Source organism: Tympanuchus pallidicinctus, unplaced genomic scaffold (assembly GCF_026119805.1).
Source record: "Tympanuchus pallidicinctus isolate F22 unplaced genomic scaffold, pur_lepc_1.0 scaffold5, whole genome shotgun sequence".
In the NCBI taxonomy this organism is placed as follows: Eukaryota; Metazoa; Chordata; class Aves; order Galliformes; family Phasianidae; genus Tympanuchus; species Tympanuchus pallidicinctus.
The window spans coordinates 40,747,209-40,769,920 of NW_026294769.1; the positions used below are offsets into that span (position 1 = coordinate 40,747,209).

Consider the following 22,712-nt stretch of genomic DNA (forward strand, 5'->3'; position numbering starts at 1 on the left):
TTCAGCAGAGCCGTCAGGCTGGAATAAACCTTATCATCCCATTGTTATTCTTCCTACCTCTGTCACATGTGAAAGCATTATATAAAGGGGGTTTTAATGTCAGATAAGATAGTAAAGAAAGTCTAAGCCCTAACATTTGGGGAGCATTTAAGGGTTTGTTGTTTCGTCGCTCCACAGTGGATGTACAACATCTTTCTAATCCAGGTTCTAGTCAGGAATTTGTCATGGGACAGTGTTCCCAAATGGAAAAATAGGGATCAGTAGTGTGTCTGACTTGCCTTGGTTGTTTAGATTACAGAAAAGGGTTAATTATTTCCCTCGTAATCCTGTGAAACATCCCATGCTTTTTGGGGTGTTTTGGGGTCAGATGGTTCAGCCCTCTAAGATCCTGGTGTCTGACCTTACTCTGTAGGTGGCTGCTGACTAAGTGACACAAAGCATGGTTTGTCAAAGATGGTATGCTCGTTCTCAAGTTGTAATTCATGCTTTCTTCTCTGTTATCCTGCTTAAGTTTTCCTCTTCAGACCTTGTTTTCCTTAGTGGTGGTCTCTCATCTGACCTTCTGCAGGTTTTCTTCTCGCTGATCCCCTTTGGTCAGTGTGCTGTGCAGTCCCCAGGGATAAGAGGATAAAACCAGAGAGTAGTACTGGACAGCTCGGTTGTGAGACATCTAATCTGAAATGTCTCTGTGTTTTAACTGAATAGAAGGACTGGTTTTGGCTAACAGAAAGTGTTTTGTGTGGATGCAAATAACCTCCTTAGTTTCTCCCAGATTTGGAATTCTTGTTTGGGGTCTGTAGGCTTGTCTCTAGTGAGAGTTGGTTAAATCATACGTTCGGTCATGTAAAAATGCATTTAAGTTAGTTGTTGTCTAAATGCACCTATTATAGTTTGCCACCTGCAAAGTACTATCAGTGTGCATCTCTAGCACACTGAGACACAGACTAATGGTTATGCTAAAACCACTAAAAAAATACATTCCACCCCCCTGTACTCAGATATGGAAAAGTAATTCTGGCCCAGCCAAACAGCGTCCTTGAAGGGCAGGAGCAGATGAGGTGGGCCGAGTCAGCGAGGCTTTTAGGAGCAGATCCTGCTGGCCAGGTGAAGCCTCGTCCACGAGGATAGCGCTCTTTTTCTCCGCTTTATTTCTTCTCCACCTTCCCTATTTTTCATGGCAGAAGCTGTGGCTGTGTATTTAACGTCGGCAATTCTCCCGAGTTCAGAGCTTATATTTCTCAGCGGAGCTGGGCTTTGTTCTCCCAAGTTGGCGGCGTGTGTGTGTGTGTGTGTGTGTGTGTGCGCGCGCTGTTAGCTGGCCTGTCAGGGGCGATGCGAAATGGTGTCCGGATGACTTAGTGCGCGGCTCCCTTACGAGTGTGACTCAGTCTGCCGAGGCACGACCCGTGGGTATATATAGGTCACGGAATGCTCGCGGGAAGGCGTTCAGCTCCGCCACCAGGAGCGGGGGAAGGTCTGACAGGCATTAGAAAGCAATCTTTGTCGGGGTGGATCTGCCCGAGCGCTCCAGCCTGCGGCGGGGCCTTTGTCTGGGCCGTGTCGGGCTGTGCCAGCCGAGCGCTGCCGGTGCGCGTTCCCCGCCGTGCTGCAGGAGGATGTCTTATCCAACCTGGGCCGCGCTATTCTTCCAGGCTTTAAGCCTGTTATTCATAGGCGCTGGTGCACCTGGGGCACGGCAACTACCACTGAACTTAATTGTGCGCTTTGCTCTGATTTATGGAGGTCGCCTGCAAAAAGCACCAGCCTGTCAGCTCGCTTCAACCTGGCAGCCCTCCAGCCCCCTTGACAGGCCCACCTTTGGTTTGAGCACATCTGAGAAACGTGGAAAGTTCGGTGCGAGGTTTTGTCAGGTTGTGTTTGGGTGATTTGCTTCGTTTGTTTGGGGGCTTTTTGTTGCTTTTTTTTTTTTTTTTTTTTTGGAGGCGGCTTGGCCGTGATTTCGTAAAAAAGGGGGACAAAAAAAAAAAACAACAAAAAAACCAACAACCAAAAAAAAAAAAAGACAAAAAAAAAAGACAAAAAAAAAAAAAAACCCAAAAAACCCGCGGCCGCGCAGGTGTCGGAGCGTTGGGCGCTGATTGAGAGAAGCAGATGGCTGCAGTCGGTGGCCGCCAGCCAGCGGAGCAGGTGCTGGTCACGTGGCCGCGGGTTGCCAGGGCGATGCGAGCGCTCTCGGCGCGCAGATGAAAGGCCGGGGGCCCCGCTTCAGCTGTAGCATTGTGTAATTTGTGGCAGTTAGAGCGGAAATAAACGCTGGAAATGGAGCCGCGTAGCAGGGGAGACTCCCGGCCATGTGCGGCCTGCGCCGGGCGGCCGCGGGAGGCAGCGGCTGCGGGCTGCGCTCTGCGCTGACGGCTCCGCTCCGGGCGGCGGTGTCGAACTTCTTCCTTCCATCCCTCCCCCATTTTTTTTTTTTTTTTTTTTTTTTTAAACTTTTAGTGGAAAACTGTCAACATTTTGAGGTGCTTCCTTCTTAAAAGGAAAGCTTCAGTGCCATGTAATTGCACTGTAGTAGGAATTTATTTTCAAAATTCCCATTTTTATGTTAACTTTTCTTTTGAACTCAGTGTCTGTTGAAACGCATTCACGTCCCCCATATATGCACACAAATACACACATGTATATAAAACTATATTCAAGAAACTTCAAATTGCCGCGCCAAAGTGTGCCTGTGGTTGACTAGTGTGCAGGAGAAACAAACTGCAGAGCGTGTCCAGGGTGTGGAAGTGATGCAGGAGAGGAGGACAAGCTGTGTTGTAGTGGCTGCAGTAATGTCTGGGGTTGGTACTTTCTGGTCACCAGGTAGCGGTGCACAACTATACGCCAGCAACTTTTCTTTCAATGTGTCAGCAGCTCTGCAAGCAGCAGCTGTCAGGGCAGTGCTAGGACTGAACCCACCCAGCCTTTGGAACCGAATGTGCTGGTGATGTTTAACTTCCAGCATCACTTCTTACCCTTTGCTGTCTAAACATCGTGTCTCTATTGCTGGAGATCACCTCACTGCTTGAGTTGGTGGCAACGTGTTAAAAGCTGGGTTGTGATATGGGAACCTGGAACTTGCCAAAGTTGTGATGTGGTCAGAAAGATGTAGTGCCAGCTCCTCCGGTGGTGAATGTTTTCACAAAGGGTGACAGGGATGGGCTCTAAACCTCACACTGTCAGCAGTGGGTGTAACTTGCAGATGCTGAGATATCAGGTTTTCTTCTCCCTCACCAGAGAAACAAAGATAGAAGAACCTGCGTTGAAGTGTTAAGGTGAGCTAGCCAGTCTGAGTAGTTGCAGCTGATGGCAACAAGCCTTATCGGACCAAGTGCCTTGAACCCTCTATGCAGACCCCACTCTGCTGCCACACGCAGCCATCACATGCCTCAAGTCCTTATGTGTGCCCTGAGGGCTGGCACTAAATCTCTTGTGCTGTTCCACTGCTTAGAACTGTAGGCTCAAGTGCAGAATTCTTGCCATCTTTGGTACAGCTTCCTCTGGCTTGCCCAGTTGACATGGGGAGTGGCAAAAAAAAAAAAAAGGTGCAAGTGTAACCCTGTTTGTATTCATGTGTGTCAGTGCTGTTTCCAGAAGGTGCAGGTTTTAAACAGAGCAGGTCTTCTTTACCATTCTCATTTCTAGTTTCTTGTTGAAGACACTAAGATACTGAAGGGAGGCTGATTCCTTATTCTGCTGTTGAGGAGAGGGAAACATACAGCAGTGGCCTGTGTATCATTGGGTTTACTGTTACATTTAAATACTTTAATAAGGCAAGACAGTTGACAATAGTAAAGTCACTGAAAATAAATATCTTGCTGATTAACTGTTCTGTTAAGTGCTTTCTGCTTACTTTTTAATACAAATATTGATTAAAAATACTTTTGTCCTAGTAACAAGAAAACAGATTCAGAAACTAATGCTGCGAAGAAAAAGGTTAACAAGGGAAAGGAAGGTTCTGAAAACTCAGATTTGGATAAAACTCCACCACCTTCACCTCATCCTGAAGATGAAGATGATCCAGGAGTTCAGGTAATGCTGTCTCCCAAGTTCAACGTAGACTTTGGCAATTGAATTGCATGAAATGATAGTTCTCTCAGTTTGAGATGTGGAGATAGAGATATGTAAGTATTTACTGTGTTTATTAGAATGACATACCAAGAAGGTGAAAGCTAGAAGTTGCCTTGGTGAATATTTTACTAAAACAAGTGTCGTTCTTCATAATTTTACTTTACAGTCTTGTTATCCTTAGATGTATGCACAGCGCTGCTGAGCTTTCATATGTTTTCTTCTGTTACTGCTTGCAGTTGGGACACTGCATTTTCTGATCTGTCGACTTTACGTGGCATTATGAGGTTTTTCTTATGAGCGTCTTGTTTCTTCTTTGCGTCAGCTTTGGAAGCCTTCTGAAATCAAGCACAAAATGTGACAGAGCAGGATGAGGGAAATTTGCATGTTGGAGACTTTTAACTATACCTCTTCTATGTATGACAGGCCTTTCTTCCGAACTGCCAGCTATCAGCTCGTTTTTCTTCAGCACTGCTCACCTATACATTTCTCTGTAAATTTACCTTAACATAAGGAAAATCTGGAATAGGAGTGAGTGCATATGAGAATTATTGCATGTCCTGCTGCTTGTCATATTAAAAAGTGGCCAGCTCCTGGCTTTCTTCTGCTGGCAGTGCTCAGAGCAGGCATTAAAAGTAATCATTCCCTTGTTAAAGGATATGAGCAAATTGTGATGGAAAAAGTATGACACTCCTGAATTGTCACGCTGATATTACTGAAGTCTATTGCATTTGACTATTGCATATTAGCTTGCAGATCTTGCTTCTAGTTATGAGAGCTGTTGAAGCCAGTGATTAGTAGTCAAATTAGCCTGGTAAAAATGTTGCCAAAGATTGATGTCCTAACACTTACACAATTTATTTCTGTTAATTTTGTTTTCTTAATACTTTTTTCCTCATGCTGCATATTTTGCCAATTCCATTCTTCCTCATGTAAACTTATGGAGGTTTATATAAAGGTTCATATCTTTATATACTGGGACTGCTAGGATTAATAAACTTGTTATGGTGGCATTCATATGCAGTTGGCTGAAACTCCATGGTACTGATTCACCTATAAAGATCCTATAATGCAGGAAGTGATGCACTGCTCTCTGTAGAGGCAGTTATTTTGTGTTATCGTACAGATTTTTTGTGTTGTGTTACATATAGATCAATTAAAGAGTAAAGGATAATCTAATGCAAGTGAAATATGCAGTTTCTGGCGATGCATAACATTTGCAAAGCCTCACATGGATATCAGAAGAAATGGGAAGTTAACCAAGCTGATAAACTTCAGAGGGATGCCTACCATTACATTCTAGGCTTACTTTCCATTAGAGAAATATAAGAAGACTTTTGGCGCCAAGAATAGTGGTAAGATTTACCTATTGAGCCAAAAGAAGATGGATATTTTCCCATCAGTGATCATGGAAATAAGGGTGTATATTTGCCAAGTAGCATCTATTTTCAGCTATGAAAATATTGGTATTATGTTACAGCTTCATGGGAACCCCTGTAAGCTGGGGCTTCTACCTTTAACATAGCATCATAGTTGTTTAAAGGGGTGTCACTGGTGAAAATTTTCATTTGCAGTTAAGGGCAATTTCCTATTTAGTGGAAATTGTGCCTCAGATGTTCGTGCTTAGAAAATGTCTAAAAATAAATTTTACACATTTATGCACATTTAGAGACCTGGGTGCATAGATCTGTTGAAGAAGCTCTGTAAGTATTTCACGTACTGGAGACAACATGTGTTGAACTGAGAAAGATACAAAAATAAGCAATATATCAATTCATAAAAGTAGACTTTATCAGTTGAAATTCAGCATCTTTTTAAAAAATGTCTGAGTCCATTGAGATTTTTGATGGTGACTTTACAGTTTCCTTCAACAGCATAATGCTGTCAGCTTTTGAAAGTGTATTACCTGAAGCAGAGTGTGTGGGAACTTGAATTTTATTGTTGCAGAGAATAAATCACGCTGAATGACATGTTTCCAATTCTGTCAAATGAATGCTTGTGTATTTTACAGATTTTCTGCATCTCCTCTGAAATTTTCTCTCACCCTTGTGTAGCGGGTACGGGAGACGCAGGAATTATGTTTTCAGTCTGTGAATGGTTCAGATTTCTCATTCTCCTCTCTTGAAGTTTTGGGTCTTTTCCTATGCTGTGCTCCAAGCATGTGTTTCTGAACAATGCTGTGTCAGTGGAGTGAGGAAATCATGTTGTGTTATATTTCCCCTACAAGATAACCTGGAGAAATGGAAAGACCATGAAAGTGTGTAGTCACTGCTCAGCAACATTATAGCCATGCCATGGCAAGGTGGTATTTGGTTCCTACAGTGGCCATCTGTCAGCGTTCCTTGTGCAAATGGCTTGAGAGGGGCAGCTTCTGATTTTTTGAATTGCTTTGAGATACAGTTTTGACTTCAACTTTCTGTTTAGAAGCGACGCTCCAGCAGGCAGGTGAAGAGGAAGCGTTACACAGAAGACTTGGAATTCAAGATTTCAGATGAGGAGGCAGATGATGCTGATGCTGCTGGAAGAGATTCTCCTTCAAATACTTCTCAATCAGAGCAACAGGTCAGATTTGAATGGAATAGAAAGGTGGATTCAACAGCAAAATGTTCAAATATGGGCCTTTTTTCTGAATGATATTAATCCCTGCTTGGCACAGTGTGCCAGAAGGAATTAGCTTTTTGTGAAAGAATATATTCTTTTATGACTTTGTTTACAAGTGGTAATGTGCATTTTGACACCGTTCTTTGAAATTAGTGGCTTCTACCTAAGGGAAACCTGAATTGGACTGCTAGGAGTCAGAATTTACTTCTCTCACAGAATTCAGTGGTCTGGCTTCTGTGACTTTAATAAACCACTCAAGCTTGTCCCCTGCTGCTAGGCACCATAAGAACCCCTTTATGAAATTACTGCCTTGTAGTACCCAGCAGGGTACACTTTATTCTCTGTGCAATGTAAATGACGGATAAAATAGTTTGAATAAGATGAGGGGTAATAATATAGGAATGACTGTTGTAACAATCTCATTGTTTTGTAGTGCATTTTCAGAATACTACTTCACTTAACTCACTGATAACCTACTGGAAAATGTAGATGTGTTCTTTGGTATTTCATACGGTGATTTGTTAAGCCTTATGAAATACTGTATGTGATCTCCATTGTTAATTGTGTTTTATCAGAAGGGGAATTTTCTAGGTTTGCCTGCAGTGGGAATCACATGTAATTTTGATAGCTATCGTGTGGGCATTTACGGAGCCAAGCAGAGTTCTTGAATGTTTTCTAATATTTCTATTGTATGGTGCTGAAAGCATGTATAATTTTAGGAGAGGTGAACTCATCTATGTGTGTACTGTTAGCCTTTGTAGGAAAGCTGGAGTTCCATTAGCTCTTAAAAATGTGTTTAAACAAGTATCTTTCAATTTTTTATTATGGCATTATACACGTTTCTCAGTTCTCGTGCTGAGAGGGGAAAAAAAAAAAAAAAAACACGTTGGGAAAAAAATATATGAAGTTTTTCCTAATGAAGAAAGAATTGAAGTACTATTTGCACAGCCATAACTCTTGTATAATATTTGTGGTGCAGGAATCTGCTGATGCTGAAGGTCCTGTTGTGGAGAAAATCATGAGTAGTCGCTCAGTCAAGAAAAAGGTAAAAAGGAAACTTCTTCCCTCCATGTTTTTAAACAAGCTAAGTGTGTTTCTGTTAAGACCCCTAGTAAGTTCTCAAAAAATACTTGGATATTTCTAATTGAAAAATATTTTACTGAATACAGGAGCTTCCCTAAGAGTATCTTTAGAGAACATTAAACTTTCTATTGTGTAGGCATGTGCAAAACATGCTGCTTGTTTAGTGTTCCGGTCTTTTCTTGAGCTTCTGCAGAAGAGAATTTTGATTTTTGCAAATATATGTACCTGGACAGAATCTGTGGTGTCTTTTGCTTCAGAGTTATGTTTTAGGGGAGTTTGAGGAGTGAGACCTCTCCTACATCCTGGGTTTCTGCCTAACTGTAGTACAGAAAAATCCTTGCCCGTAATTTTTACATCTTCTGACAGTGGGTGTGCTTAGCAGCCCAAGTTTACTTGTGATCTAGGAAGTTATATATAGAGGTGGTCAGAGAGCTTCTTGTTGCTATGCTGAGAGAGTGAAAAAAGCATTCTGCTTGGTGAAGTGTGGTTCTCTTTTAATTCTGCCCTGTTGCCAGCTATGTGCCTATTTTGCTGCAGTTTCCCTTAATATACTTTAGAACTTGATTGGCCCTTGCACTTGCAAAGTATTATACTTTGAGTAGGAAGTTGACAAGAACTTTTTCCTAAAAATGCATTATATTTTCCAGACTCTTTTGTGTAATTCTCTCACTCATCTTATAGTTAGAAAGACCTGTCTGATTTAATATAGGTACAAAGTTCATGTTGAATGTATTTAACCAGAAATAAATATTTCCCTCAAAGAGTAAATTTCTTCAAATCTAATGAGGAAAGTTGTGCTTATCCGTGGATTTGTTTGTTGTGGGTTTTTGTTTTTGATTTTATTTTAGTACTACTGTCATAACATCATTAACAGCTTTGTAAACATAAATTCATGCAGTGTCATGACTGGCTTTGGTTGAGTTTGATTCTACAGTTTGTATGGCACAAAACCCCTAGGGTTGTTGTTGTTTTATTTATTTAAGTCTAAAGCTGTAGTTTGTATCTGAAAAGAAAAAAATTTTAAAACACAACTTAATACTAATAAACCAAATAATTAGTTGCCCTGTGGTCTACTGGAGAGGAGACGAGAAGGTGATCTTTTCATACATGTCTTTACATTTGAAGCTGTTTTTCACCAACTATTCTTCTCTTCTTCTTCTCTCCTGCAAATAAAGGTGTGATTACTCATGGGGAGTGTGTATTTTACTGCAGTTTGTGGGAAGTGGTTGGTCTGCTGCCTACGTGTCTTTGATTGCAAGCACTGCTGGAGGCAAGCTCTATTTTGAGCCTGTTCTTTAATGTTTTTTATGGATTGTATTTGCAGGTTTGAGGGGTGTCTCTTGTTTCCTGCTCTTCTTCCCAATGCTCCTCTCTATCCCCAAAAAATGGATTTCAGGATGTTAATATTTAACATCTGAAGTATCCAACTGTGCTTTTATTAAAGGTCTTTTACACTTTTACTAACGTCATCAAAACACTGGTTGTTAGATTACTAATCAAAGTAAAATTGCTGCGATCAGGACCAACACATAAAATAAACATGAGCGAAGGCTTCACTAGGAAACCTTTCAGTGGATTAGGTTCGTACAAAGATGTTTAGTTTGAGTAAAGGACATGAGGTAATGAGTGCGCTTTCAGAACAGCATTCTTAATATTATGCTGGTTTTTCTGAAATATAGGCTTAGTCTAGTTTTGGGGTTACTAGATCAGAAATAGAATTATACTTACAGCCAAATTTCTTCTGTGAATGATTCAAGTACAGCAGACAATTTTTTTCCCCTCTTGTTCTTAACACGGAATTTTTATTTCTGGTTAATACCCTTGCTGAAAGTGCTAAGTACATGTTCTCTGTCAGAGTTTACATAGAAAAACTTACTCAAACTGCCTACAGTTTGTATGTTTAAGTCTTTCATTTCTGTAATTCATTTCTTAACCAACTTCATCCCTCTTTGAATTTCTTAGCTTCGAAAAGGCCTGGATTGAACTAAAGGTGCTATTCAGCACAATCACATGTATTCAGGAAAGTCCTGTGGAGTTTGCAGGGCACTGTACCCTGTATATTGCATATCTGAATTTCTCTCTCTGCCTACTAATGCACTATAAAAATTATATCTAAGAGAACTGTGTACAACTGCTTATGTCTGTTCCACAAACTGGTTAGATTAAAATCCAGCTTAGCTGGCTGCTGTTTTTCTAGCAGGTGATCTTACTGTTTTTTGTGGGATTTTTTTTTTTTTTTTTTAAAAGCTCTGGCTTGTCTCTACACTTCAGTGCCTTACTCAAATAACTTCTGTTCTAGCAGGTATTACTGTATCACTTCTGTGGCAAAGGCAGTGCAAAATTGTATTTGCTTGAAGGAAGAGATCATTTATTTCTTATTTGCAAAGACTGCAGATCAGATCATCAATTATGTCACACCTGGGCAGTGATCACTGGAGAATCCTGCTTTGCCCATATCTGATATGCTATTTTAGGTTGTCTGCATAATCACTTTTCTGGGTATTTTGCCTAAATCATAGAATCATAGAATGACCTGGGTTGAAAAGGATCACAATGATCGTCGAGTTTCAACCCCTGTGCTACATGCAGGGTCACCAACCACCAGACCAGGCTGCCCAGAGCCACATCCAGCCTGGCCTTGAATACCTCCAGAGGTGGGGCATCCACAACCTCCTTGGGCAACCTGTTCCAGTGCATCACCACCCTCTGGTTAATGTAAACGTGTGCTGGGGGCTGAATGGTAACATAGAGTGCATAAGCTTCTACATCATTCATCCTGTACTGATGGACAAATATACTCCACTTGAGTGCTGGAGATTGTAACTTGATTTTTTTTTTAACCAAAAACATGAGTTCCAGAATAAGATTTTTAAAGGGTTTTTTTTCTGAAATACTTTTTCTTTAGTTAAATCTTTGATGCATGCTCATAGAACATATAATAAGTGGTCTATATTATTGTCTATTAAATAACACAGTAATATATTCTACTCATGACATGGACAGGATTTATCAAGATTTTCTTCATAAATTATTGTTCTGATATTGGCAGCTGACAGAAAATATACTTGTCTGAAATGCTGCAAAAAGGAGTTAAAATGTCTAATACAAAATCTTTATACAAAGGTGTTTAACCACATTGTCTCTGTAAGACTGATACATCTCAAAGTTTTTGATTTAAAACTAATCAAAGACCACAATGTGCTTAAAGAAATAAAAAGGTAGTATCTTAAGATTAGAGAAGACTTCTTAAAGAGTAATTTTGTCTCAAGAAGTGAATAGAATTCAAATAGTGTGATCTCTGTTTTTTTCTTTTATTCTTCAGTTTTGGCCTCTAATATGAGTATCTTTGTCAGGCATACTCTTTTTATTTATTTATTTTAAAAAGTTATGGTCTTCAGATTCCTTCTTCTGACAGTTTCTTTGTAAGCGACTGAAAGGTTCCTCCCTGATTTTTTAGGGTTAAAAGATAGTTTATCTCCTTCAGCAGAGGGTTCAAGATCATCCAAAGTAGCTCCAGAAATAGTTTGTCATCTTCCATTTGTCCAGGGAGCCCTATGTGGAATCAGGTATTCACGTCTGTAAAGAGGAACATAAGCAAACTGTACCAGACATAAACCCTAAAATGATTAAATCCCTTGATAGCCTGGAAGAGAAGAATTACTTACAGAATCACAGAATTGTAGGGGTTGGAAGGGACCTCGAGATCATCCAGTCCAAACCCCCTGCCAAAGCGGGTTCCCTACAATAGGTTGCACTGGTCGGTGTCCACTTGAGTATTTCCACAGGAGACTCCACAACCTCTCTGAGCAGCCTGTTTCAATGCTCTGTCACCCTTATTGTAAAGAAGTTCTTCTGCATGTTAGTGCAGAACTTACTGTTCTACTTTTAGGCCATTACTCCTTGTTCTGTGACTGCATACCACCAAAGAGGAGCCTGGCTTCATCCATTTGTCTCCCGCTTCCCTTTAGATATTTATGAAGATTTATCAGATCCTCTCTCAGTCATCTTTTTCCCAGGCTGAACAGACCCAGATTACTCAGCCATTCGTCATAAGGGAGATGCTCCAGGACCTGCATCATCTTTGTGGCCCTCTACAAGACTCCTTCTGGGAGATTTCCTGTTATCTTTGAAATGAGGAGCTGAGAACTGGACACAGTAGTCTAAATGTGGCCTCACTGGGGCAAAGTAAAAGGGGATGATCACCTGCCTTGACCACTCTTGTTTTAATGCATCTCAGGATACATTGGCCTTCATGGCCACAAGAACAGCATGCTGGTGGCTCGTGGCCAACCTGCTGTCCAACCAGGACCACCAGATCCTTCTCTGCAAAGCTTCTCTTCAGAAGGTCATCCCCTATGATTGATACCTGTATTGATGTATACTCCATAAATGAGAGACTAGGAATGATTTTAATTCTTCTTTAGAATAGAGTTTGATGCAGCTACTAGTGTTGCTTTTTAATTGATGATGCTGTGAAAGTAATATCTTCTTAGTAACTTGTCCTTTGAGAAAGATGTTGAAAGATTCTAATTCATTCTCTAGCTTTAGAGTAATCTTTTTATTCTTTTTTTTATCACTATGAATATATAGATATAAAGTGGAGGATGTTGATTTATACAGGGGTCAATGTTTTTGTCTGTTTTGTGCTACACACAATATTGCAGGTGTTGCTGTTGCTGGTGTTGTTGTCCCTGATGAAGTACGTAAAAGAAAATCCTCTTTGCTTTAAAATGGTTCCAAAGTTCATTAGCAAACATACCGTTAATGTTGTGACATAAACTGAATTCTAAACGTGTGCCTGGTGCACTGTCCTTAGTTTGTCCTATGGCAAGGTTCAGGAGTAATACTTTTTGAATTACATGCCATATGTTATGCAATACTTTGGCACTAGGGATGAGTTAAAGGTAGTCTGAACCCTTAGCACTGAATGCCCTTGGTTTTTCTGGTTTATATCGCAACTTTAACCTTGCTTTAAATGTAGTTTTTGGGTGTTAATTTAATTTGGCTGCTCTGTATGTGAGACATCTTGCCTGAGTGAATTTAATTGCACCATTGAGTAAAACTAAAGCCATGAACACCGATGCACTAAAATTCTAGCAGAGGTATAAGGTTTAGTTTTATATGGCTTCTTGTTTGGAGTTATTAACTATATGGTGGAATAAACCCCTTTTAAAACTCTTTTTTAAAACATTACAAAACCCACAATGTAGAGTTGCCATGAGCCAGCCAAAAATAATACATATGGCATTCAGGAGTGCAGTTGCTAATTGGCTGCTGCCTGAGAAAATGGTACACTTGGCTTCTACTTAACACTGTGGGTTTGGCAGAAAGCCAGATTTGGGGTGAGGTTGTGAATGAAGCTGCATGTGGTTAGGGAGGAGTTCAAATGATTCATGTCTTGGAAGTTGTAGTAAGCAGTGCAGTATGTACTTGGGTAAGCTGCTGGAGGAAACTCCTTACTCGTGTCCTCCCCCCACCTACACCTTCCTGCCCCTCTGCTCGTCTCTGCTGCTCTGTACATAGGCACCATATTCTGCATTTCTGTTACTAATAAATAAATCAGTTTGTTCAGTCTTTCAATTCATATTTCAACAATGCTTTCCTTATAGATGGAGAATGGAGAGGAAGTAGAAATAGAGGAATTCTATGTGAAGTACAAAAACTTGTAAGTAACCCATTACCAGTTTGGTTCATATCTTTTAAGTTCACTTAATCTCATGTAATGGTTATATTATAGCATTTGCCTAGAACACTATCCAACTTTAAATCAACTTTAAATATTACTAATGTTTAACCCAGACCAGTGGCAACTAAATGAGGAAGTACTTTGCATTGGTGGTAGCAGGCCTGATGTCTCCTTAATTTGTATTCTCTCCAAAATGAAATACGTGGGTCAAATTGCTCTGCTATTAAACTTTAATTTAAGGTCCAATTATACATGCAGATTCATGAGCACACACACTTATCTCTATAGATCTAACTTCCACGGAGTTTTAATCTTCTAATGTGCCTGCAGACTAATCCAAAATACCCCATAAAATTGCCTCAAAAACAAGATTTGTGTTCAACAAAGTGACTTGCTATCATAACAATGAGATTCCAGAATTCCAGCAGGTAGCTGCTGGGTGTGGTAGTGATGAGAAGAGTACAGTGTTTTACTTCTGCTCTCTGAAACTGCAGTGCCATCAGTATTTAATATAGAATATTTCACAGCTGGGTAAGTTCATTTTTCTTCAAGAAAAGTAGCATATCTTGTTTAATTTTACCAACTTTTTGACCCAAAAGGCAGAAATTCACTTGAATTGAGTTTCTTGCTGCTAGTTGCAGATAGTTGACTTCACTTCAAATATCTTCCACCTTTGTACCCTTTGCACTATATTGATTATTGCATGATATAGTAGCCTAACAATGCTTTGTTTAGTGCTATTACTTTGGTATATTTTTTATAGTGTCTTACACCTCTTTGTCTGTCAAAAGTTATACAGCTAAATGTATGATGTGGGAATAGTCATTTTAGGAGAGATGCTTTTTCTTAGTTGAAACTGTGTGTGTTCTAAAAGGTGAAATACTACAGAAGTGCACTTGCAAGGGATTTTCTTTTCGTTTTATAAATGCTGAAACTTCAGTGACTAGCATGCAATTTCTAATTATAGTGCTGTTCCCAAAAATGTTGTGTATGTTTGTATCTTGTACGGTGAGAGTGTTCAGTTTCCCAAGTACAGCACTGCACTGCGCTGGGAAGTTTAATTGCACTGGTGGGATACGTTGGAGTATGCAATATAATGCAGGTTTGAGTAAGATTGTGTTTTGTCTTCCAGTTCTTACCTTCATTGTCAGTGGGCATCTGTGGAAGAGCTGGACAAAGACAAGAGAATTCAGCAGAAGATTAAGCGGTTTAAGGCAAAACAGGGCCAGAACAAATTCCTTTCAGAAGTACGATGATTTTTTATTTCCTTTAGATGATTAAGGAATATTTTAATGCATTATTTTCCTGTATACAAGCAGAAGACTTGGCAACTGTAATATATCAGCATTTATTCTGATATGATACAACCATGAGCAATCCAAGTCTTGTACGATTATGAAATTTGAGTGATCTATTCTGACTTGATAATTTTTTACTATATATTTGTTGCTTAAAGTGAATGCTTAGTTGTTTGTCTTGTAAGCTTGACTTTTACTGAATCAGTACAAGGTCTTTCTTGTCAGGAGCTGATTATGCCAGAAAAATGCATCACATTTTTCTCTCTTATGGACACTGCTCACTAGGGATTCTAGGCTTTTTATCATCAATTTAATTTCACTTAGAGCCATAAGCAATAATGTGGCAGGGGTCCTGTCAATAAACGACCAAATCTGTGGGTTTGGTTCTGAAAGCTTATCTTTCAGTAATGCACCCTTTGTTTTTTGTTGTTGTTTTGTTTTTGTTTTTTTTTTTAGGGGAAAAAAACAGCTTTATATGGTACCTATTTATTTATTTGTACTTATTGTTACTATATAGTTCAAGTTGAACAAAATCTGTTGGAAACGGAAAACTTTCATAAAGTCACCACAGGTTTCGATTAAGTGTTCCTGGTTGATATATTCTTATAAAGTTTGCAGGAATTTAGGAGAGAAGGAATCAATGTGATATGCTTTTAGGGCAGAATATAGGGCATCTATCAACACTATGTCAGAACATCTGAGGAATGCTTTGAGATTATTATAAAATGTGGTGGCAACTATGAGGAATTAAAAGCATAATATAATGCTAATGCTTGAGGAACTGAATTAAGTAGACCCTCAAGATTCCTGATTTTTTTTTTTGTAAGAGGTCAATAAATACACGAAAACTTAAAAAAAAATAATAAATAAAAAAAATAAAAATAAAAAAATAAAAAAAATCAATACGATATATTGTGCAACATAATTGTGAGACTTATCTTTTTTTAAGTGTAGAAGCCTTCAATTTGCCTTCTTTGTAAACTATTTTTTTGAATGTTTCCAAGTGTGTCACAAATTATTTTAAGTACTTGGAATCTGTTTTGTTTCTCTTTTGTTTTCCTAACTATGAAAATGAGCATAGTTTTTACCTCTTTTTGTCTGGCTTTTCCATTGGAGGGGATCTTAAAAGTATAGAGTGAAACATAGCTCTTCTGTACTGTTGTCAATTCTGGAAGGGGAAACAGAGGATATAACAAAATGAGATTTTTGGACAATATGTACATACATGCCGTGCTTTTTCTGTTTTTGAAATGATCTTGAAACCTTATAAAGTGGTTAGATGATTCCTGTAGTTAAAATAATCCAAAGGCACTTATTGTACAAGTCTCTAATTTCTTTATTGCAAGCTGTAGTTTTCAAGAATGCTAAATGCATTGCATGCCATAAGCCTTTTCGATTGCTCATTAGTGAATTGTAATTTCACACTTCATTTAAAATATTCTTAAACATTCTCTCACAGTAAAAGGTTTCACACAGTAATTAAGAGGCCCAGTTAACAAAGTCTGAGAAGTCTGATTCCCTCACGGGGAATGATCTTGCTGAATTGTAGCATTTCAATTAACATGTTGAAGTTTGCCAAATATAAATTCTGTGTCACCGTGACCCAAAATATTATTGCCTGGTGAAATATATAATAATTTCTCCTCTCAGGAAGGACTAATAAAGATATCTTGTATATTTTTCTGCTTGTCTCCTTGAACAGATTGATGATGAGCTTTTTAATCCAGATTATGTGGAAATTGATCGAATCTTGGATTTTTCACGTAGCACAGATGATAATGGAGAGGTAAATAGAACTTTTAATGTATTTGTGGTCATATGGATGTTCTGTTTAGAATGTATTCTTTATAAATTTGAATATATAAACAATTCTGAAGCTATCATTGGGTATTTCTGCAGAAAATGTGAAAGCATTTGAAAAAACATTGGGTAATGTAGCATTTTCCCTAGAGTAAAGGATTTTAAGTGGGAAATCAAACTTCTGTGTTACTTACATTTAAAAACAAAACTACCCAATGTGCTACAGGGCCAACAAGCAAGAAGAGGTGAGGGAAAACCAGCCCTGATTTGTAGCTAGGTATGTGATGTGCATGCAAGCAGTACAGAATTGAAATGAAAATTGCAACAGCCCTGCCAAAATGGGTGTTAAACAATGTCTGAACAGTTATGACATTGTTAGATGTTTCATAAGAGGTCCTGAATTTACTGTTTCGTACTTTATGTGACCTATTCTATAGAACAAGATTGCTTTTTTTCCAGGAGATTCCTTTTTGATCCTGAGAGAAAATAAAGCTTCAGTGATGGTGTCAGTATCTTTATACTGGTGATCTGTGAATGGTTGACTTTTTGAAAATGTAACAGTTGGAAAACCAGTATTCTTTTACTTCAAAGTGTTGGTTTAATGCAAGTGATGTCAAGCAAAGTGTTAGGTTCACATAAATTCCCTCTATTCTAATATGACTTTGTTAACTTGTCAAGGTATCAACCTGCTGCTTGCTTGTCCTCTGGGTAGTTCAGACATTTAGGTCTTTAAATGCTTTTTGAATTTTGTCTAGCTTGCAGATCTCCTGTTTACTTTAAAAAAAAAAAAAAGAAAAGTTTCACTTCTATTGTTTTATATTGTGATCTAATCTTTTTTATCTTGACAAAGCCTGTAACTCATTATCTGGTGAAGTGGTGTTCGCTACCTTATGAAGACAGCACTTGGGAGCTCAAGCAAGACATCGACCAAGCTAAGATTGAAGAGTTTGAGAAACTGATGTCTAGAGAGCCAGAAATGGAGCGTGTGGTAAGAATTGGCTGCGTATAGAGGGTTTTATTTGAAAATAGTAAAGTAATGTGGTCTTTCAGAAACCACTAATGGGATTTGCTGTATTTGAAACAGGAGCGACCTCCTGCCGATGACTGGAAGAAATCGGAGAGTTCCAGGGAGTATAAAAACAATAACAAACTCAGGGAATACCAGTTGGAGGGAGTAAACTGGCTTCTTTTCAATTGGTACAACACGTACGTAAAACACTGCTTACTACTGAATCTTACTTTAGAAAAGCTTTTCTAGTTTATATGCAATTATAACCTTTTAAAGTGCCCTTCTAATGTGAGATTTTAGAATTATTTATATCTTTCATTTTCCATCGCAGAAATTGTATATAAACTACTTATGGAGATGTAGCATAACATTATATAAAACACAGATATTTTGGATAGGTTCCTGTGGCATTTGTGTATACCCACACTGCCTCTCCCCAGCTTGGGAGGTACCTGTTTAATGCTTCACAAATTGTAGTATTTATTTATATCAAAAAAGATTGTGGTGTGATTTCAATGTAAGTTTGTCATTTTAGAAATGTTTTGTTCTCTTTAGTTACTCATGTAGTGATTTTTTTTTTTCTATGTTTTGATGTAAGATTATGGTTTTGTTGTTATTTTCAGGCGAAACTGCATTTTAGCAGATGAAATGGGGTTGGGAAAGACTATCCAGTCCATTACGTTTCTCTATGAGATATATTTGAAAGGAATCCATGGTCCTTTCTTGGTTATTGCACCGTTGTCCACAATTCCCAACTGGGAAAGGGAGTTCCGCACCTGGACAGAGTTGAATGTGGTTGTGTATCATGGGAGTCAAGCAAGCCGGCGGACCATTCAGTTGTATGAAATGTATTTCAAAGATCCACAGGTAAGAGCTCCTTGTGCAGTTATTCTGGGTTTTGTTTCTTTTGGTTGACTTTGTTGTTGTTGTTGTTTTTCAATATGTGCTTTACTGTTAATCTTAGGTTACAAACATCAATCAGGTTTTTTGGTTCTGTGTAGTACTAAACCTGGGGTAGTAGGTTTCAATTAATAGTAATGTATGTGTGTGAAGAGACACCATTTTAGTAGCAGCCAGGAGATCGATTGGAAATAGAATAGAATAGAGTAGACTAAGTTACTGGAATAGAGTATTCAGGTTTTATTTTTTATTGTTACATGCAAGGGTTTCATTGTTTTGTACTCCTGAGGAAAAACTGGCAGAAAGGATTCTTAATGGAGAAAATGCTTTAAAGGAACTAAGCTTGAAAGACCATTCTGTGTCTACCATTCCAAGAGAAGACCAGCATGCAGAGATTGCTAGTTGATGTTTGTTTATCAAATTTTATAAGTCAGATGTATTTTCAGTCTCTGTTACCTCTGTTACTACATTTCTGTTGAATAGTTCTTATGAGAACAAGAATTTGTTCTTATAAGAACAAATTAAGAAGGGAGGGTGAAAACAGAAAACTATTTGAAAAACTGAAGCTATGAAGAACAGCAGTTCTCAACATTTACACATATGGCTTTGCTCAGTGTAAGTAAAAAGGATTGGAGGGAAAATAGAGTGCATTCATAGAATCTTATTGCGAAACAAGTCTTCTCAATTAAGGAAAAAAAAAGTGGAAGTTCAACCCTCCTTTTTGAAATACTGTGGGGTATTATTTCCAGCAGAACTTAAAAAGCGATAGTGGTGAATTCGTATGTTTAGATTTTCTGTAAAGCATTTGATTTTATGCCACTGTATATTTTGATTAATAAACTAGAATGATATAAAATCAATATGGCACACATTAAGTGGATTTAAAACTGGCTGACTGATATTTTTCATTGTAACTGTAAATGAGAAATTATTTGCATTTCAGGTGTAGTTCTTCAGGGATTGGCTCTTGTCCATGGGCTATGTAACACTTTTAACAATGATCTGAAAGAAAACATAAAGTCATTACTGAAGAAATTTTCAAATGACACAAAGATGGCGAGAGTGGGAAATAATTAAGACAATTAAAGGATACAGAGTAAGCTGTGTTACTGGATTCAAATTAACAATATTCAAAATAGCTAAATATAGGGCTATCTACTGTCTGAGAATGGAGTTCATTCTTCAGTAGGGAGAGCTCTTTCCGGAGGAGAATGTAAGACAAATGTACATCCTTTATTGTCTTGACACAGAACCAGTTACATGTGAGTTCTTACCGTGAGGCAGTAGTTAAAAGGGCGAGAGAAAAGTGTGTGGGAGGAAAGAAAATTTTATTAAGAGTAAAAATCTTACAACATTCTTCTGTTTGTTCTTAATCTAGTGTATAGTCCTATCTGCCTAGTTCTATTGCCTTTTGCTCAGTAAGTGGTGAGAAACTGAAATCGTTATATGAGGATTGCTGCAAGATAGTTTTTACTTGGCTCCTCTGAGGTCTGTTTTCAATTTTGAAGACAATAACTGTGCACAACTTGACATGCCATCAGGGTAAACAGGTACTTAAGTCTAGTGGAGAAGCACTGTAAATTGTAAGAGCTAGAAGTTGGATCAGTTTGGCTTAGGAAATAACTGTTCTTTCAACAGTTTATCACAGAAAGTTCCAAATCAAATCAAAATCAGATACACTGTTGTAAAAGATGATTAATTTCAATAGCAGTTGCTGCCCTGAAGTTGAGGGTAATAATCACTCTTAACTTCTTACCTAGGTGTATTACATACAAGTGAATTGAAATTATTTTGTATTTTATCTGTCTAAAAATATTTCATAGCAAAGATGATATTTTATGTCATTTTTAAATTGTTTTAAACAATTATAGCTGTCTCTATTATGCCAAAATATTTTCCATATTGCAGTTACTATTCCTGCAGTGACCATGGTGGTCATTTGACCCCATAATCAAGTACAATGGCAAAGCACTCATGGCATAGAGAAATTAATGTGTTTCTGCTACCTTTGCTCTGTTAACTGGTTTAAGTTGAGAGTCAAACAATTGCCATGGTTGGACATGAGGCAGAAATGAACTCTTCCTTTTGGTGGCAGTTAGCTTAGATGTATCGTGAAATAATACTCTGTGTTCTATTCTCTGTAAGACCCCATCAGCTGTGAAATGCGTGGCAGAAACTGAATTGTGAGGGGAAAAGTGTCTCTGCATCCTGACAAAAGCAATCCATGTGAAGTGCTTAGTCTGGCATCCTCTAAGGCACTACCAGTGGGTATTTGATGGGGGATGGAGAGAGAGAGAAGGCAGGAAGGCTTTGGCAGTATGATTTCTGGTCCTTTTGCCAAATGCGTCAACTCAGACACTGACATCTTTGGCTTTTTAGGTCTTAATGTGAAAAGAGGCCTCTCAAGCTGAGCAGATTTTCAAAAAGACAGCTGAACGTTTTGAAAATCTGAATGACTTTGAAGGATAATAATAAAAACCTGCATGCATGAGAAGCCCTTACCCCATCTGCAGTAGTTTGGATTTCAGAATCAGCACCAATAACCAATCAAGATGTTGTGAAAACCTAGAGAGTAGTTGATAGCAAATTTTTTCAGTGGTGTGATTTTGATGCTAAGAATATCATGTGACTAGAAATACTTCCTTAATATCCCTTCCTGCTTTATTGTTTGTGACATTTATGGAAAGAAGCCTATTATGGTATTCTTGAGCAGTTAAACTTGACAGGTCCTACCAGAAGCCTTCCTTTGATGGAATACCAAAAAAAGGGAATGCTATTCTGTGGTATCCTAACTCTGAAAGTTCTGTTGTAGGGTTGGGAAAACTATGTATGCCAAAAAAGTTAAGGGCAGAGCCCTGCAATAGAGTTTGAGGTGTGTTTGAGAGAATTTTGCTTTGCAGTGTAATGATGGCGAAGAGAAGCACTTGGCTCATTTATAGAGACAGGATACCTTGTACGTGGCTGATTTTAACTGAAATAATGCTACTGATATTCAGAACTTTTTCCAGTTTATGTGATTTATTTATTTGTGGGTGTTGATTTAATAGAATATTTTCTTGCCTGCGTTATTTTCTTCCTTTCTGAAGGATAGCTACAGAGCTATGGTTAGCAGACAACAGTGTAAGGTGATATTTCACCTATAGGGTCTCCTTCTTTTACTGAAGATGTCAAAGTGTGCTTTATGGAATGAGTGAGAATTTTTTTCCAGGTGCCTCACTGTTATAATTAGTAAATATATATATATGTTCCTCACATCTGCTCTTCAGTTCATCAATATGGAGTCTGAGGTTAGTGAGAAAAGTCCATGTTAACCTTCTAGTGTCCCTTCTGGTGAAATGTCATCATCTTAGTAGTTGTGTTCTTATACACAGCCACTGATCCTTGTCTATTTGTGTTCTCTAAGAGGTAATACAACCTAAGTGTAACCAATCTTTTATAATCACATCTACTTGTTGCACATCTGGGCTGCCTCTGTTGTTTTACTTAATTCTAGAATTTTCCATGCAGAACAGGAAACTCTTTCCTGTTAAGAGAACCTACTTCAAGTGGAATATGTTCTCTGAGTAAATTGATGTGAAATTCCTCTGTTTCTGTCATCAGAGAACTTCATTTGGATGCCACACTGAAACAGGGTAAACTGACTTCCTCTTTGTCTAAGAAGTCACCTGTGAAAAAGCTGTAGGTCACTTGCCTGATAATTTCTGCTTCTACATTTCTCAAATATGACAGGAATAGCATTACTTGAAAGTATGGGAAAAGAATCCTAAGTCCTCAAGGCCCCAAACTGTAAAATTTACCTTCAGAAGATCTCTTTAATACTCACTTCAATACAACAGACAGTGCTGTCTCATTGAGCTCTAAATATGCAATTGGGATCCCTTTTATTGCTTTATGTAGGATGATTTTTGTAGTGCACTGTTTGCCAGTCATGAGGTTGCCTATGGCAGTCCTGCTACTGAAAGAATCTCCTAGGCTGCATTTTCGTATCTTTTGCAGTTATATTTTGTTCTTGAAAAGATCACAGTGCTTCACTTCTCTATCTTTCTAAGTTGCTTACTTGGTGTATCTTCATCTGCTGTTTGTTAGATTACAATTGTTTAATCCCCTGAGAAGATAAATGTTTCTAGAATATGTCATGCAAAAGCACTGTTGAACAGATAATTTCTTCCTCTGAGGTACTCTTGATATGCATATGCGGATATATTGCTGACTTCAAGATACCAGGTTTCCTTTCAAAGAGTCTGAAGCCAACTCTGATCACCGCAGC

The 22,712-nt window shown here is 38.4% G+C and overlaps 1 protein-coding gene across 6 annotated transcripts in view; it reads left to right on the forward strand.

Moving 5' to 3' along the window:
* The window catches only part of CHD7 (chromodomain helicase DNA binding protein 7), a 127,306-nt gene that overhangs the window by 72,618 nt on the left and 31,976 nt on the right, over positions 1-22,712 (forward strand). For all 6 annotated transcript variants that reach the window (XM_052703392.1, XM_052703396.1, XM_052703397.1 and 3 more), the window contains 9 exons: positions 3,894-4,032; positions 6,493-6,630; positions 7,649-7,714; positions 13,362-13,417; positions 14,571-14,685; positions 16,439-16,522; positions 17,387-17,524; positions 17,621-17,742; positions 18,169-18,412. In XM_052703392.1, coding sequence (XP_052559352.1) covers positions 3,894-4,032; positions 6,493-6,630; positions 7,649-7,714; positions 13,362-13,417; positions 14,571-14,685; positions 16,439-16,522; positions 17,387-17,524; positions 17,621-17,742; positions 18,169-18,412 — 1,102 coding nt within the window. The remainder of the gene's footprint in view (positions 1-3,893; positions 4,033-6,492; positions 6,631-7,648; positions 7,715-13,361; positions 13,418-14,570; positions 14,686-16,438; positions 16,523-17,386; positions 17,525-17,620; positions 17,743-18,168; positions 18,413-22,712) is intronic.